Source organism: Microtus pennsylvanicus, chromosome 1 (assembly GCF_037038515.1).
Source record: "Microtus pennsylvanicus isolate mMicPen1 chromosome 1, mMicPen1.hap1, whole genome shotgun sequence".
Classification (NCBI taxonomy): Eukaryota; Metazoa; Chordata; class Mammalia; order Rodentia; family Cricetidae; genus Microtus; species Microtus pennsylvanicus.
In genome coordinates this window covers 117,015,183-117,030,938 of record NC_134579.1, presented here as the reverse complement: position 1 = coordinate 117,030,938, position 15,756 = coordinate 117,015,183, and the positions used below count along the sequence as shown (strand labels likewise).

Genomic DNA, 15,756 nt, shown 5'->3' with positions numbered 1-15,756 from the left:
TATTAACAGCCCCAGCACACAATGCCTGACTCGGGAGCATTTGGAATCTATTGGATCACTGGTATCATGAGCAACCAACAAACTTGTGCAGGCCTTAGTTTCTTGTCCCTGCTTTTCAGTATGTCTTATGTCATTTTCTGCTATCACTTTGCAGTGTGATTTTTTGACCACTGATAAGGAGAATTGGGATCTGAAGGGACAGGGCAACTGACTAGGGGCCGTGCTGTCAGCTTGCAGGATCATTGCTATGAGTGATCACTGTCTTTACAGATGACTGTCAGCCTCCAAGAAAGATGACACATTATATATACTAGGGGCTGGCCTGACTTCATAGCTAAAATACTACCAGTCCTTGAAGGTTATGGAGGCTGTACCATGTGGGGATACTCGTAGTACACTGACCCCAAGCAAGTCATTATCTCCCTGTGAAATGCTTTTACATTCCCAGAAGGTCAAGTAGTAGCCTTGAGCTTTGTATTTAGAAGTTGACAGCCTGGCATGCCTGTTCCAACTACTTCTACAAAGTGGAATGTAGGTAGCCAAGGTTACTTCCAAGTGACACCTCTCAGGCCTAGTGTACAGGAAGCATTGTACCTTCTATGGGAGGTAGTCCTCCAAGCAGGATACCTGGGATCAGCCCTGGGATAGAAGATACTGAGAAAGGGTTTCTAATTATATCGGTTTAAAAAAAAAAAAAAACCAAAAACAAACAACAAAGAAGTAAAATTTTATTACATACTTGTTTCCAAACAGGACAGAGAGATGGGTCAAATATTCCAACTCATTGTATTGATTACAGAAAATGCTCACAACCACTTCATAGAAACTGTATAGGGATTTTTTGGGGGACAGGTATGGTAGTATATATCTACAATCCCAACATTCTAAAGACTGAGAAGGGTCTCAAGTTTGAGGCCAGCCTGGGCAACAGTAAGATCCTGTCTCAAATATGCAAAAACAAAAAACACATACACACAAACCAGTTTCTTCTACGTTATCAGACTCTCTGGAGTAAACAAGCACATCATTTCTAAATAACTTAACCTACAAGCCCAAAGGTTTACAGTAATCAGTAGCACTCTAGAATATTTTCTTTAAGACTTGGTTTTTCTACATAGCTCAGGCTAGCAAGAAACTCATGATCCTACCTTGGCCTCCCAAGTGCTAGAATTACAAGCACATGCCACCTAAATCTTGTCAGTCTGGGCTATTTCACTGCCTCCAAACATCTTCTTACAAGGCTGTCATGTATTTGCCATTTACAGACCACAGCCTTTTTGTAATGCCACTTCTTCCATGGCTTATAGTCTACCTTATAGGATGCCAGTCCCTTAGCCCTTCAAGATGCAATAGACACAGAATCTCTTAATTGAGCTGACAAGTGAGTTTACAAAGTAAGAACCCATGTGAGGAAAATATCTGATAAATATTTAAGCAACAAAAGTTCCTAGATTATAGGATATGAAACAGTGGTTGCAGACAACCACTATACTGCCTGACAGGTCTTCTGCCAGAGCTTATGGGTTGTTGAGTTGATCTGCTGTAATCACCTGATAAAACACAGTCAGGCCACTTCAGTCCTCATGATTATGTCTGCCTTCTGCCCCAGGAGGTTCCTGTACCTTGTAGAGCTGTGCCAGTGGTAGTGGTAAGGTAGGAAGCTTTCAGAAAGACCATCTAACCCATAAGTTGCTTTCTGCAGCCCAGACCAGAAATGAGCACCCAGATGTGACATTCAGAAATCCTCTTCCTGGAGACAACATGAAGCCACAGCACAATCTGGACAGGGAAGGGAAGGCTGCAGCCAGGCCACCAGCAGAGGAGGGTGCAGTCCTGCAGGCAGCCTCAGGACCGAGTAATCTTGTCTGGGGGCATGAACCCAGTGTCCCCAAGGGTCCTGAGTGCAACACGACCGTTGGGTCGGATCACCAGGTGGGTGATGCTCCCGTTGTTGAGGGACAGGCGGAGCCAACCTTCTGGGGGAAACTGCAGTGCTCTGGGGAGAGAGAGATGATACTAGCAAAAAGCTCAGGCTGGTGAAGAACTGCTCTTGGCTCAGGCAGCTGACAGTCTTTTGGAGTAGGTATGTTCAGCTGGGCCAGTATCTGAAGCCATACTGTCTTCAAGGAAAAGATTCTCATTGGAAAGGTCCTAATAGTACACTAAGAATCTGACCTGTGGGGACAAGGCTTCAACCCAATTAAGTCAGAAATGTACTTAGAGTTAATGATATCAAGGCTGTTTTGCACTGTAACAAGAAGCATCCAAATTAGGAGAGAAATATTTCTGACAGGACTTGGCTGGTCTCCCAGGATAGAGGTATAATGCATGACCCTGACAGGATTTTCCTTTTGAAGGGCACAAGTATTGGGGCTGGAGAGATCAACAGTAAAGAGCATTTGCTTACTCTTCTAGAGGACTAGAGTTCAATTCCCAGGACCTATGTTGGGCAGCTCACAACTTCTAATGCCTCCAGCTCCAAGGAATCCTTTTTCTGGCCTCTTAAGGGCACCTACACACACACACAGAGTATTTGCTGAACATTTTGGTGTTGTCTCTGCCATTTTCTAGTAATGGAATGTGCTCTATCCTCAGGAATTAGTCTGAATTGAGTTCAACTTATTCTACCAACATGTGTGACATTTCCTGCTAGTAGGCTTGTCAATTTTAAATTGTAAATATGTAAAAACTGTGATGTGTTCTGGCTAATACTGAAAAGGGACATGGGAAATCCCACCCCAACCCCTGGGTTTTTTTTGTTTGGTTTTTTTTTTTTTTGGTTTTTTTTTTCAAGACAGGGTTTCTCTGTAGCTTTGGAGCCTGTCCTGGAACTCCCTTTGTAGACCAGGCTGGCCTCGAACTCACAGAGATCCACCTGCCTCTGCCTCCCGAGTGCTGGGATTACAGGCGTGCGCCACCACTGCCCGGCTCAACCCCTGGTTTTTAAAGATAGAATTTTATGTAACTCAAACTCACACTCGGCCTATTTTCTCCCCCCAATTTTTTGAGATAGGGTTTCTCTGTTAATAGTCCTAACTGTCCTGGGACGCACTCTGTAGACCAGGCTGGCCTTGAACTCACAGAGATCCATTGCCTCTGCCTCCTGAGTGCTGGGGTTAAAGGAGTGCACCATCACTGCCCAGCCACACTGGGTTTCTGTGCTGCTGGAGACAAACCAAGGTCTTTGTACATGCTAGGCAAGCACTCGACAAGACACTACATCTCTAGCCCAGTCTGCTAGAACACTGTATACTTTGTGGTGGCTTGCTGCTTAAAAAGAGCTTCTAGAGGGCTGGAGAGATGGCTCAGAGGTTAAGAGCATTGCCTGCTCTTCCCAAGGTCCTGAGTTCAGTTCCCGACAACCACATGGTGACTCACAACCATCTGTAATGAGGTCTGTGCCCTCTTCTGACCTACAGGCATACAGACAGAATATTGTACACCTAATAAATAAATATTTTTTTTTAAAAAAAAAGCTTCTAGATCCTCAAGGGGCTGTACAGATTTTCACATAAACAGGTTTCATTTGTTTTATTTGAGACAGTATCACTGTGCAACCCCTGGCTCACCTGGAACTTGCTATAAATAGAACCAGCCTAGAACTCACAGAAATCCACCTGCCTCTGCTTTCCAAGTGCTGATATTAAGCTATGTGCCACCACACCCAGGTCATAAATGGGTTACTTTAAGAGATCACTATAATCCTGGCTAGCCTGTAATTCACAAAGATCTGCCTATTCCCTAAATGCTGGGATTAAAGGATTGAAAATGTGTGCCATATCTGATACAAAGTATAGTTTTAAACAATAAAGTAGACCCATAAGATGGCTCAACTTGGGCAAAGGCCCTTGCTGTGCAAGCCTGGAAACTTGAGTTCAGCCTCTGGAACCTACATAAAGATAGAAGAAAGGAGAAGTAACTCCACAAAGTTGTCCTTGACCTCTACACAAGTTCTATGGCACACATAAAATAACATTTTTTAAATATTAAAGCAGTTTTTTCTTTGTGATGAGGATCAAATCCAGGCTCCTATATATTCCAGATAAGCTATTTATATTACAGCACACCTCAGCCCACACTACTATGCAGTCTTAGTGTTACCCTTAACAACTCAGGATGATCACTCCTGAATAGGACCTGCTACTACTGCCGAGCTGCTTTCTGCATTTTCAACATTGTCAGTTATCAGGGGCTGACACAGAATAATGAGGTAAAAAATAAATGGGGCACTCCTGGCTTGTTCACATGTTGAGTGTTTATCCTGATAAGCAGTTGGGACCACATCATCCTAGAAGCACTTGCTCTTATTAGAGAATATAAACAAAGCACCTGTCCACCACACCATCCTCCTTCCTACTAACAGTTCTCAGTCTGATATGGAGCTCCTGGAGCCCAGTAGGGACTCCCAGCTTTTCAGCACAACCTTGTAATTTCTTGGGACTGATGCTTACCTATCTGACCATGAGGTTCCCTAGCCATCCCTGGACTGCTGGTCAGCTTGTGATGGGAACATACATCATGGTAAACGTGACAATCCAAGAATAGGGAGCAGGCTACTTATTACCTTGGCACACAGAAAAGTGACTAAAACGGGCATGCAGGGAAACAGCATGAGCCTGTTACAGAAAGTGAAGAAAATTTCAAAAACAAAGTAAACTGAGCAGCAAACAATCACAGGTCATGATTACACACATGTACAGGACTAGCAGACAAGCGTCCTGGCCCACAAGGTGCCCACACTGTTCACAAACACAAACATGGAGAAAGATGGTACTTAATAGAGAAGTTCTGATACCAACAGGACAAAGGAAATAAAATCTCAGAATAAGTCTACTGTTTGGAAAACAGGACTCTTGAATGGTCCCTGAACATTCACCATTCTCAAAAGGCTGAGGACACCAGAACACAGCTCCCTGACCATATACACTGTCAAGGCCAGTTTCACTGGGGGTTTACTAATAAAGGAAGGTGAAACAGGCATTCTATAGACAATTAATCTAGCTTCACCAATATTCCCTTCAAGTCAAGACAGAAGAAGCTCCTAGGCTGCAGAAACGCAAGGCCAGGAAAGATGGGTGCTAACACAGTGAATTAGATATGGCACTTACCTGCAAACAATATAGCGGATGACATTGGCATGGCATATGAAGATCTCATAACTGTCCTCCTCCTGCTTGGCATCAGCTCGGTGGATGTAGTTCCTGAAGGCAGCCTCAATCCGGGCTCCATCTTCATAATACTGCTAGGAGTAGACCAAGGAGTTGTCAGTGTAGAAGCAGACAAGGCTAAGGACAGGCCTTGCCCTAATCCAGTGGCACAAGGAATGGCATTTTTACCACAGCCTCTGGCTTCCAGTGAGAGACAGGTGGATCCGGTTCAATAGGGGCACCTTCCCGTAGCAGGTCTGTGCTGACTCTGGAGACACCTGGAAAAGAGCTGATCCCTGTTCAGCAATGTATCCCCAAGAGTGAATTTATACCCTCCACATGGTAGACAACCAACACTCACCTGGCAGGTGTTTACTGATGATGTCTGTGGTCTCTACAGCACGGGTCATGGAGGAATGAACAATTTTATTAAACTTTAATCCCAGGCTTGCAAGTCGGAGCCCTGTAAGTTCAGCCTGTTCCCGACCTTGAAAGAAAAATAACTGAAAGTCATATACCAGTGATGTGCCATCAAGCACCACTGAAGACGTTGTCCTATAATAGACTTAACCAGGGAGCAAAGAAACAATCAGTTGTCCTCAACCCCAAGGAAAAATGCACCTGATTAGCAGGAATGAGTTAACTTATAAGCAGTGGAATGTGAACCCTTTGCTGTTTCTCTTATTTTTACTCAACTATGTTCAAAATAAAGTTCCAATTGGGAACATAATATATCTTACTGGTAGAACAACTGCCTAGTACGCAAGACCCTGGCTTCAATTTCCAGTTCTGACTGGCGGAGAACAAAATCAAGTCTCAGCATCACAATGGCCTACTGTCTTGTGACAATTAGACACAACATGACAACACAATCTGCTAGAGAACACGGCTGGAGACATATTACCACCCAGCTTTGAATATGTGTACAAATGGGAAATATGCCATCCCAACAAAATGCTTAAGGCCAAGTGGTGGTGGTAAATGCCTTTAATCCCAGCACTCAGGAGGCACAGGCAGGCGGTTCTCTGTGAGTTTGAGGGCAGAATGAGTGCCAGGACAGGCTCCAAAGCTACACAGAAAAACTCTGTCTCAAGAAAAAAAAAAGTTTAAAATGTAAATGCACACTACCATGTATTCTAATGTTTCCACCTACTTGGGAAGCAAAGCAGGGGGATCAGGAATCCAGACCAGCCTAGATTACACAGTTGAGACTCTTGTCTCCATCACCACCAGGGCTGTAACAGGGAAAGAAGGGGAGAAGACCTATATTCCAATTTCAGCTGCTCTAACTTCAAGACCATTCAAGGAGTCCTACCTAATGGGGTCAGAGTGCGGTCCTTTTCCAGGGAGCCATCCACATGGTACTGGGAATGACGGATGAGGAATATGTGCCTTGTAGCCTTTGCCTTATAGTGGTCCAGTCTGGATGCCAGCTCTTCTTCTCCAGATTCCACGTTCCTCTTCTTCAGGTTAACGAGAGACAGTGGCTCTCGCCTAATTGTGAAAACATCATAATGACCTCTTGTCAAGACACCTTTCAGTACTTGGGAAAAGGACAGAGGGACACTCAAGCCCAGGGAGATCAGCCTTACAGAGCATACCTGTACTCTTTACCAAAAGACCAGACAAGCCGGGCGGTGGTGGCGCACGCCTTTAATCCCAGCACTCGGGAGGCAGAGGCAGGCGGATCTCTGGGAGTTCGAGGCCAGCCTGGTCTACAAGAGCTAGTTCCAGGACAGGAACCAAAAGCTACGGAGAAACCCTGTCTCGAAAAATCAAAAAAAAAAAAAAAAAAAAAAAAACAAAAACAAAAACAAAAGACCAGACAAAAGGAAAATGCAACAGTGGGCACAAGAGACATGTTGAAGCCAAGGTTCATGTTCTTGGCAAAGATGGGCTAGGGAGATGGCTCAGAGGTTAAAATGCTTGTTAAAGTACAAGCAGGAAGACTGGAGTTCAGAAGCCACATAAATATTGGTAGGCACAGTGGCCCACCTATAATTATAATTCCAGCCTCAGAAAGTGGAGACAGGATCCCCAGAAGAAGCTGACTAGTGAGACTATTCGTACTAGCAAGTTCTGGGTTTGACTGAGAGACCATGCCTTAAAGGATAATCTGGAAGCACGATCAAGAAGAATCTCGGTATCTACTACCTCAGAGGTTCACACAGGCCTACACACATGTGATCTCACACACATGCATATGAGAAGAAAAAAAGGAGAAACAGTAATGCTGCAGATATGCAGCCAAGTGACAAGAGGTTGTGAGCATATGAGCAGTTGCACTGGAGCAGAGCCTCGAACTGTATAATCTATATGGATCTACTAGTTATGGGGCTGTTTCATTCATTATTTACTCATTTTGTTGGTTATGAGATGGTCTCTTAGCATAGCCCAGGCTGAGGTCACAGCAATCCTACTTCAGTCTTCCAAGTAGCAAGATTACAGGTATACACTAACATTCCTAATTTAAATGAAAAATACTAGACTGGAGCCCTTGGCTGCACTTTCTCACAGTATAAATCTATAGTCCTAACAAGAAGCTGAGGTAGAAGGATCAGAAAAAGCTAATTTGAGTTATATAATAAGTAAATCCCACACTCATAGATTTAATCAACCAGGTTTCAAAAATATTCAAAAACATTTGCACCAGTACCAAACAGGCCTTTTTTTTTCTTGTGATTTTACCTCAAGGTATATAATTTAACAACTACCTACATGGCAAGTTTATTGTATTCAGTATGGTAAGTAATCCAGGGATAATTTAAAGTATACAGGAGAAAAACCTAGACATCTAGGACACGCTTTTATTTTATTTTATTTTTTGGTTTTTCGAGACAGGGTTTCTCTGTGGCTTTGGAGCCTGTCCTGGAACTAGCTCTGTAGACCAGGCTGGTCTCAAACTCACAGAGATCCGCCTGCCTCTGCCTCCCGAGTGCTGGGATTAAAGGCGTGCGCCACCATCGCCTGGTTCAAATACTACACTCTTAAACATACATAGATGTTGGTATGTTTAGAGATGCTGGAAGCAATCCCCCAGAATACAGAGGGACTACTATAATTAAATTAAAATTAAATAAAAATAGAGCTCTTTTCTAGGTCACACTAAATCACTGGGGTAGTGGTCATCACAATGGTTGAGGACTGCAATTAGTGGACTTGGATACAGGAGCTGAAGAAACTGAAGCTACTCAGTTAAATGTAGGAGGCAGGAGCCATGCATGTGAACACCTTTTATCCCAGCACTCAAAAGACAGAGGCAGGGAGATTTCCGAGTTCAAGGCCAGCCTGGTCTACAGAGTGAGTTCCAGAACAGCCAGGGCTACATGGAAAAACCCTGTCTCAAAAACAAAAACAAATAATGTCTGTACAATAAAAGAACTTCTGGAAGCATCACAATCCCTGACTTCAAACTCTACTACAAAGCTTCAATACTGAAAACAGCCTGGTATTGACGTAAGAACAGACAGGAGGACCAATAGAACCAAATAGAAGACTCATCTTCAAACACCTGATTTTTGACAAGGAAGCAAAAGATATCAAATGGAAAAATGAAAGCATATTTAACAAGTGGTGCTGACATAACTGGATATCAACATGTAGACGAATGAAAATAAGCCCATATCTATCACCATGTACAAAACTCAAGTCCAAATGGATCAAAGACCTCAACATAAAGCCAGCCACACTGAACCTTATAGAAGAGAAAGTGGGAAGTACACTTGAACACATTGGCACAGGAAACCACTTCCTAAATAGAACCCCAGCAGCACAGACACTGAGAGAAACAATTAATAAATAGGACCTCCTGAAACTGAAAAGCTTCTGTAAATCTAAAGACATGGTCAACAAGACAAAATGACAGGCTACAAAATGGGAAAAAAATCTTCACTAATCTTACATCAGACAGAGGTCTGATCTCCAAGATATACAAAGAACTCAAGAAATTGGACACCAAAAGAACACATAATCTAATAAAAAAAAATGCAGTACAGACCTAAACAGAGATTCTCAACAGAGGAATCTAAAAGACTGAAAGACACTTAAGGAAACGTTCAACATCCTAAGTTATAAGAGAAATGCAAATCAAAACAACTCTGAGATTCCATCTTACACCTGAAAGAATGGCCAAGATCAAGAACACTGATGACAACTTATGCTGGAGAGGTTGTGAGGAAAAGGGAACACTCCTGCATTGCTGGTGGGAATGCAATCTGGTACAGCCCCTTTGGATGTCAGTGTGGCGATTTCTCAGAAAATTAGGAAACAACCTTCCTCAATACCCAGTAATACCACTTTTGGGTATATATTCAAAGGATGCTCAATCGTGCCACAAGGACATGTGTTCAACTGTGTTCATAGCAGCTTTGTTTGTCATAGCCAGAACCTAGAAACAACCTAAATGCCCCTCAACCAAAGAATGGATAAGAAAAATGTGGTACATTTACACAATGGAGTACTACACAGCAGAAAAAAATAACGACAGCTTGAATTTTGTAGGAAAATGGATGGAGCTAGAAAACATTATTTTGAGTGAGGTAACCCAGACACAGAAATACAATTATCACATGTACTCACTCATAGGTGGTTTTTAATCATAAAGCAAAGAAAGTCAGCCTACAAACCACAATGCCAGAGACCTTAGACAACAATGTAGACACTAAGAGAGACTTACATAGATCTAATCTACATGGGAAGTACAAAGTAGAAAAAGACAAGATCTCCTGCGTAAAATGGGAGCATGGGGACCTTGGGCGAGGGTTAAAGGGGGTAGGGGAGAGGCAGGGAGGGGAGCAGAGAAAAATGTAGAGCTCAATAAATATAAAAAAAAAAAATAATAACGTAGGAGGCAGAAACAGCACAAGTCAAACCTGCCAAAATTACAACCATGCTGGAAGAGGAAGGACTGAAGAGTGTGGGAGTGGCTCAAGCATTATCTGTACAGACTAAACTGGGGTGTTAGTCCACACACTGCCAAGTCAAAGTCTTGCTGCAGATGCAGGAATGTGTCGGGCTGGATGGACCATACAGTTTGGAGACTTCTGTCAGAGAGGAAAACCCACGAGAAAAGAACCAAGTGGATATGTCCACTTCCTAGTCCCTTCCGGCAGTTGTTTTTCCATCTGTGATGCATCCTTCCCCCACCTAACATTCCCTGTACCGGTCCATGCACACTGCTGATGTGGCAAGCAAATAAATACGAAGCAAACTTTTTGTTTGTTGTTATTTTTCAAGACAGGGTTTCTCTATGCAACCCTTGCTATATGAAACAAATTTAAATAAGGCAACCTAATTCTTGGGTTTTTTGTTTGTTTGTTTTCTTTTGTTTTTTTTAGATAGGTTCTCTCTACATATTTCATGCTGTCCTAGAATTCAGAGATCTGCTTGCCTCTCACTCCCAGTGCTGGGATTAAAGGCATGTGCCACTATATATCAGGCATCCATGAGTAACCTAACTTTTAGTTCTACTTAATTCTAAGCACAGATTCTCTGTAAACAGCATGCTTGAAAACCTAATTTTCCGCAGGCTTCGGGAGAATCTGTGAGGACAAGCTGGGCTATATATCAAAACACTGACTGACTGACTGACTGACTATACACACACACACACACACACAATCAAAACACTGACTGACTGACTGACTGACTATACACACACACACACACACACACAATCAAAACACTGACTGACTATACACATACACACAATCAAAACACTGACTATACACACATACACACACACACACACACACACACACACACACACACACACACACACACACTAATCCTTTAGAAGATAAGTCCTTGGACACGGACCTTCGGGTGTACTGTCTCTGAACAAGGATTTCCCGACGAACTTATCCGGCCGGGTATAGGTACCCTCGCAGGGACGGATAGTCCAGGCACTGAGACCCTTTGGAGGACGCGTCGTCCTGGTACTGGGACTCTCAGAACCAGCCGTCCCAGTTGGTAGCAACTCTAGACCCACTCATACACACCCCTCAAGTGCACCGATATCTGCCCTACTGTGAAGGGTGAGGAACCAGGCCCGAGCTCCACCCTCCGGTCCCTGCACCTGTCCCAGTTGGAATCCCAGACGCCGGGCCCCGGACGCGAGGCTCCTGTCCAGGTCGGAGGCTCGGTCGCGCGCGCGTCTGCATCCCCGCCGCCGCGCGGCTTGCCCACCGCTACCGCGGAGAAGAGGACAGCGGCCGACCCACCCGCCAGACCGCAGGCCGCTAGCTGAAGCGCCTGCCGGAAAGCCATGCCTCAAACCGCGCGGCCCGACGGCAGTACGCCAGGGACACACTTCCGCATGTGCCTGCTTCCGGCTGGAGGAAGTTCCGCCCTCCTCCCCTTATAGTGCAGGAAAGGCGGACTCGGGCGCCACCTACCGGTAGCCTCTATGTGGCAAGCATAGGTCCCCTTCTTTTGGTGGTTAAGTCCCCAGGGGATCAAAATCTGGTATTGGGTTTAGGTGAACTGAAAATCCTCAGGTTTTGCTCTTGCTGTAGATCTAGAGTTGTTTTCTTTTATAATCCTTAAGTGTACGCATGCTGTTCTTCACTATCAACTTTCACCTCCAGAATTCGTTCCATTTACCTGCAATTATAAACCTTCTGCATTAAACTATCAGCTCTCCATTCCCTACAGCTAGGCCCTGGCACCTTCCATCCTGCCTCCAAGTTTTACTGCCCTAATCCTAGCCCTAGACCAGACCAGGGCCTTCTGAGTAAGAAAGTAGTCCAACTGCCCTTTCAGGGCTGGCAGCTCTTAGCCGTATTGAGCCTGAGGCCAAGGCCCCAGACTAGCAGGCCCAGAGACTTACTCCCTTGGGCTTTAACCAGCAGCAGGCCTAGCACTTTGCAGCTATTATAATTTTCAGCTTTGACCAGCAGTGAGCAGCAGCAGGCATTTGGTAATATTACTGCTCTGAACAAACCTCAAACCTCAGACATTCTCAGGATCCTTGGCCTTTGGCAATGGCTAATACCACATTGCATTTCCACTGGCTGGAAAATGAGTATCAGCCCACTTATTTATAGAGAGAAAAGGGGTGTGACAATTGTCCTGATAGTCCTTCATGAATGTTCACAACAATCAGAGGCTTTCTGTACAGCCACCAAGGAAGAGTTCTCCCTCTGGCCTGGATGAAATCATTGCAAGGTCGTCAGAGTTCACAACGCCCATCTTGCTCACAGTACCACTTTCCAGTGTCAGTAGGTGCTGTGTAGAATGGTCATGACGGGAGCAAGTCTACAGCTAAGGTTGTGGTGGTCCACCGAAGCTGCAGAGGTGTCTGCACAGTAGGTCCAGTATCAGTAGGTGCTGTGTAGAATGGTCATGACGGGAGCAAGTCTACAGCTAAGGTTGTGGTGGTCCACCGAAGCTGCAGAGGTGTCTGCACAGTAGGTCCCAGAGTCAAAACAGCTGGCTGCCATGAAGGCAGTGTGACTAGTTGCCCATAAGAGGCTGCTTTCCTGGAATGACCTCTGCCACGCACACCAGAGCAGGACCTATAAAATGTTTTAATCTTTCATAGAAAGTATCTATAGGGTGTGTACAATAAAGGCTTAACAAAATTTCAATATGGAACTAACTAATGTTTATAGTATAGTTTTTATTTAAAGTGCTTACCTACTGCCTCAGTGTCCCATGGGGAGGTAGGTCCCTCTGATTTTTATGTTCTAGGACTCCCAACAGACTGCTCTTTTGTGATTGGGTATCCTTTTCTGTTTTTGGTGGTTGTTGTTTCCTTCTCAGATAGGCCTCACCATTCTATGTACCCTTGACTGGCTTGGAGCTTGCTATGTAACCCAAACTGGCTTCAAACTGACAAGAGATCCACCTGCCTTTTACCCCGGGTGTTAAAGGGATATTAAAGGGTTAAAGGCATGTGCCACCAAGCCTAGCTTATGACGCTATTTTGAGCATTAAATTTATTTTGTATACAGGGTTCTGTTTTCATGTATGCCTGCAGTCTAGAAGATGGCAAAAGATCTCATAACAGATGGTTGCGAGCCACCATGTGGTGGCTGGGAACTGAACTCAGGACCTCTAGAAGAACAGCCACTGTTCTTAACCACTGAACTATCTTTCCAGTCTGATCATTAAATTTTTGAAGCAATAAATCTGTTTTTTCAAGAAACTGCTTCTGTTACTGCACTCCTTCAATTATACATCACTGCAAAAAGCGGGGAGGCAATAGCATAATGAAGAGGGAGGTGCATGCTGAATTTGTGGTACCATGTAACAGTACAGTTTCAAAGATTTTATGGATTTAAATATATTGTACAAATATAAATATTGGTGGACAGGGTAACAGCTCAATTGGTAGGCATTTGTTTACCCTATACAAAGCCCCAAGATTCACCCTCAGTACTGCATAAACCAGGTGTAATGGAGCACACCTGTAATCTCAACAATTTAGAGTTGGAAGTAGACTTATAAATTCAAGGTCATCCTTAGAGTTCAAGCCCAGCCTGGAATATATAAGACTCTGTCTCAAAAGAAAGGTGGGAGGTGCTCTTCCAGAGGACTCAAGTTTAATTCCCAGCACTCACAATGCAGCTCAAAACTCTATGTGACTCCAGTTCCAGGTAATCTAACACACTCTTCTGGCCTCTAAGAGTTCTTGGGTTTCCCAGGCTGGGCCTGAACTCTATGAGCTCCAGCTATCCTCCTACCTCAGTGTCCCCAGGAGCTGGACCACACCCATCAGCACTGCAGCTGTTCATCTCTAGAACTGTGTATGGGACCCAGATCCCTAATTCTCCATCACAGCCAAGCAGGGTGGAATGGACTAGGAAGTGTCAAGTTAAGGTTGTGAATTGTATTACTGGTATCGCTCATGGGAGCATCAGTTACTTTTGTCAATGTCCAGATCTGCGGGCCAGTGTAGGAACAATGTCTATGCACCCATGCTCAAATCAGCATCGGAGTCATCAACTCTTTTCTTCTCTTTTCTTTTTCTTTTTCTTTTTTTTTTTGTTTTTTTGTTTTTTGCTTTTCAAGACAGGTTTTGTCTGTGTTGCGGCTCTGGCTGTCCTGGAACTCACTGGTCTCAAAATCACATAGATCCACTTGCCTCTGCCTCCCAAGTGCTGGGATCAGAAACAACACAGAGACTCTCTGACGAGGAGTAAACAGAATGTGGTGTGCATACACTTTGGAATGTTTAGCCTCAAAAAGGAAGGGAATTCTGACATCTTGAATTATGACATGGATGAATCCTGAATGTAACAAAATGCCATAATAATACATACAACAGAAATGCCATAGACTATATAATACATACAACAGAAATTCACATCTCCTTCGGAGGTTGAAAAGTCCAAGATGGAGCACTGTTTCTGAAATGGTGTTCATATGTGCCTGCAAGAGGAAGGCTGTCCTCACATAGCCAGAGATCAAGAGGAAAATTCTGTGAAGCTTCTTTTACAGGGATATTCATCTGTTCTTTGTTGGATTTAATCACTTCCATAAAGAACTTCTCAATACTACAAATGAAGATTGGGTTTCAACACAAATATTGCAGAGGACATTCAACCATGGCAAAATGCAATTAATTACTTCCCTCATTGCTGTCACCAAATACCCAACAACTAACTCAACAGAAGAAGGATTCATTTCAGCTTACAAGTATGGCAGCAAGAGCATGAGACAGCTGGAAACACGAAGCAGAAGGAGATGAATGCTGGTACTCAGTTCATTTTCTCCCTTTCATTCAGTCTGGGACCCCAGTCCATGGAAATGGCAGTGCTCACATTTGGGTGGAGCTTCCCTCCTCAGATAAACCTTTTTATCTATCTATCTATCTATCTATCTATCTATCTATCTATCTATCTATCTATCTATGTATCTACCTATGTATCTATCTATGTATCTACCTATGTATCTATCTATCTATCTATCTATCTATCTATCTATCTATCTATCTACCTACCTACCTACCTACCTACCTACCTACCTACCTATCTATCTTTATGTGTATGGTTGTTTTGTCTGCATGTGTATCCAGAAAAAGGCATCAGATTCCCTAGAACTGGAGTTGCAGATGGTCATGAGCTGTCATGTGGATGCTGACAATCAAACCTAACTCCTCTGCAAGAGCAGCCAGTACTCTTAACCACTGGCTCTCCAGCCCCAGTGGTTAAAAACCGTTTTGGGAAACATCCTCACAGACATACCTAGAGGCATATTTCCATGGTGATCCTAGATCCCATCAACCTGATGATCAAGATTAACCAATGTGCAGTTATTATGCTAGATGAACAAGCCCGTCCTAAGAATAGTGCCCAGCAGATCCTATAAGGTATGCAGACTCATGATCAAGACTTTATAGGGATGGTGGTTATCGAGCTAGAAAGAATAGGAAGAATGAGAAGCTGGGGTTTAATAGGAACAGTTCTATTTAAGATGAAAAATATTTTGAAATGGATGCTGGCAATAGTTGCATAGCACCATGATTGTACTGAGTGCTACAGAACTGTACACTTAAATGTTAAGTGTTGTATGTACTCTGGCATAACATAAAAGAATTTAAGGAGATCTGGGTATGAATTTCTCTCCAAGCATCAGCAACTCTTCAGAGAAATCACAACTATCA

At 43.7% G+C, this 15,756-nt stretch overlaps 1 protein-coding gene across 6 annotated transcripts in view; it reads right to left on the bottom strand.

Moving 5' to 3' along the window:
* Positions 1 to 11,477, bottom strand: part of Pgam5 (PGAM family member 5, mitochondrial serine/threonine protein phosphatase) — a 33,798-nt gene extending 22,321 nt beyond the window's left edge. Inside the window, exons 1-6 of one of the 6 annotated variants that reach the window (XM_075981547.1) lie at positions 11,224 to 11,477; positions 6,463 to 6,641; positions 5,509 to 5,634; positions 5,337 to 5,425; positions 5,109 to 5,239; positions 708 to 1,996 (exon numbers count right to left, since the gene is read on the bottom strand). In XM_075981547.1, the coding sequence (XP_075837662.1) occupies positions 1,846 to 1,996; positions 5,109 to 5,239; positions 5,337 to 5,425; positions 5,509 to 5,634; positions 6,463 to 6,641; positions 11,224 to 11,414 (867 nt within the window). In that variant the 5' untranslated portion in view covers positions 11,415 to 11,477 and the 3' untranslated portion in view covers positions 708 to 1,845. The other 5 variants (XM_075981530.1, XM_075981555.1, XM_075981563.1 and 2 more) reach the window with 5 other exon arrangements.
* Between the last annotated feature and the right edge of the window lie 4,279 nt (positions 11,478 to 15,756).